Source organism: Mandrillus leucophaeus, unplaced genomic scaffold (genome assembly GCF_000951045.1).
Source record: "Mandrillus leucophaeus isolate KB7577 unplaced genomic scaffold, Mleu.le_1.0 Scaffold23, whole genome shotgun sequence".
Classification (NCBI taxonomy): Eukaryota; Metazoa; Chordata; class Mammalia; order Primates; family Cercopithecidae; genus Mandrillus; species Mandrillus leucophaeus.
This window is the reverse complement of record NW_012102365.1, coordinates 24679-26845: the sequence shown is the minus strand read 5'-3', so window position 1 is coordinate 26845 and position 2167 is coordinate 24679. Positions and strand designations below refer to the sequence as shown.

Here is a 2167-nt window from a genome sequence, read left to right as displayed (position 1 = left end):
AGCTGTCCATCTGTCTCCTTTGTAGCATTTCCTATGACCTGCAGTCACTTCACTTGCTTGTCAGTTTCCCTTACCATCGCCGTCTCCCCTCTTGACCCCTAGACTGCAGGGCTTATGACTGTCTCACTCCCAGCGGTGTCCCTGGCCTCTAGCCCAGTGTCTGGTCCGTTGCAGGCACTCACCAAGCATCTGCTGAATGATGGAACAGACAGACACTCAACTGGGGTGGCCAGGAGATGGCAGGGGCGAGACTCTCCTCTGCCTTTTTTGGGCTGTGTGACCTCAGGCAAGTTGCTGCTCCTCCCTGGGCCTCTTCCCAATCTCAACCTGAGTGTAAATAAACAACTGCATCTGAAGGGCTGGCCCCACACTTCTTGAATATATCAGGACCGATTTCAGGGGAGGTAACAGAAGTTGGAATCATTTACTAAATTATACCTAAAATCAACTGCTGGCTGATTATTCTTTCTGATGGTAACATTGCAATGGTTTTTCTAGGAGTCACTGATGTGCAATGAGCCCAATCATATTTCTTATTCAATAAACTCTTTTATTCTAGTTCACAGACTTTTCCATTACAATAATAATGAAAAGAGCACTAGTGATTTGTAACACTGAGGCCCAATCAAAGGGAAACCCCTCCTCAAATTATAAGGTAAATGACACATAGTTGAATGCAGGGTCAGTGTTGGGCAAAAAGCATTTAAAATATAGATAATGGGGTCAAGATTTTGTATGTGTGCAAACACTGGGTTTTGTTTATCAGGATGACATCATTTTAGAAAGCGCGTAATTCTGAAAACTGTATGTATAATTGTGATAAAACTAAACCATAGAGAAAAGACAAAATCAAGCAAAAACAAAAACCGAGAAACCAAAAGGAAGCAAATCAAATACATGGGGCAGATTGCAAACCTCCGGTCCTTTGGCCCTGGAATGGCAAGTGAGAGGGCTTCATAGAAATTCTTTGTAGAAAGGAATGTGTGGGCCAGTGTGGCCATGGCCCTGGCCTTACATTGCTGCGTCTCCAAGTCTTGTCTCCTCACAGAGGAAAAGAAGTTGCTTGTCTGACACATCTGCTGGGGGTCTGCCCGAGATGGGGCCTTCGTTCCCAGTCCCTTTGAAAACAGTCCCAAATCCTGAAAAGGCAAGGCATCCCTGCGCTGGCCCCAGGGCGGCGGCGGGGGATGAGGTCAGTGTCTGCCCCAGGCCCTGCCAGAGCTGTCTGAGTGGTTCACCGGGAGCGGGTGGGCCTCGGTGTTGAACACCCAGTCTTCCAGGGAGAGCAAGTCATCTTCAGAGAACAGAAGATAGAGATACCTGTGCCCCAGGCAGGGCAGGGAAGCAAGACACAGTCTGTCAGTGGCCTGGGGAAGAAGGGTGGGCCCGGGAACAAGTCTCAGGGCCTTTGTGATGGGCCTGTGACCAAGGTCAGGAAGCCTGAAACCTCAAAACTGTGGGCGGCAGGGTGGGGGTGCTAGTCCTGGGGAAGGAGGCTGTGGATGCAGAGAAAAGCCTTGAGCTTTGGGGTCAGAAGGACTTAGTTTACCCTGGCTCTGCCATCTGCCATCAGCCGGCTTCACCTGCCCGGCCCTGTATGTGAGCCCTTATGGCCCAGATCTCCTCTGCAGGGGTGCCTGAGGGCTGCTCCAGTCCAGTCGGCTCTCACGTGCCCCACTGCTGCCCGCAGACTCTACATTCAGAGCACACACTAGGGCACTAAGACGAACAGGGGGTTGTGACTCTAGAACTGCAGCTTCCAGGTTGTGGGTTTTTTCCCCGCTGGAAGGAACGGATCATTCTGACCCACCCTAATCGGTTAAAGCACAAGGGGCTTGCTTTGGGGAACAGCGAGGAAGTGGGGTGGCCAACCTCCACGGCAAGAAATTGAGGGGGGCACAGCACCCACACTGCAGAGGCTACAGGAGGGAAAGTTAATGCCAGCAACCAGCACCGACATCATCATCGTTAATCCTATCCCATTTTACACTCGAGTTCCCAGAATGGAAGCAAGCTGCAGAGATAGGTGAGAAACTGAAGGAACCTGCGGAGATAGGTGAGAAACTGAAGGAACCTGCGGAGATAGGTGAGAAACTGAAGGAACCTGTGGAGATAGGTGGGAAACTGAAGGAACCTGCGGAGATAGGTGGGAAACTGAAGGAACCTG

At 50.8% G+C, this 2167-nt stretch overlaps 1 protein-coding gene across 1 annotated transcript in view; it reads right to left on the bottom strand.

Annotated features, from left to right (window-relative positions):
• Nucleotides 1-529: 529 nt before the first annotated feature.
• LOC105540962 (mannosyl-oligosaccharide 1,2-alpha-mannosidase IC-like) overlaps nt 530-2167 on the bottom strand; it is a 19899-nt gene continuing 18261 nt past the window's right edge. The window contains exon 9 of the mRNA XM_011981752.1: nt 530-1320. Within this exon, the coding sequence (XP_011837142.1) occupies nt 1194-1320 (127 nt within the window). The 3' untranslated portion in view covers nt 530-1193. The remainder of the gene's footprint in view (nt 1321-2167) is intronic.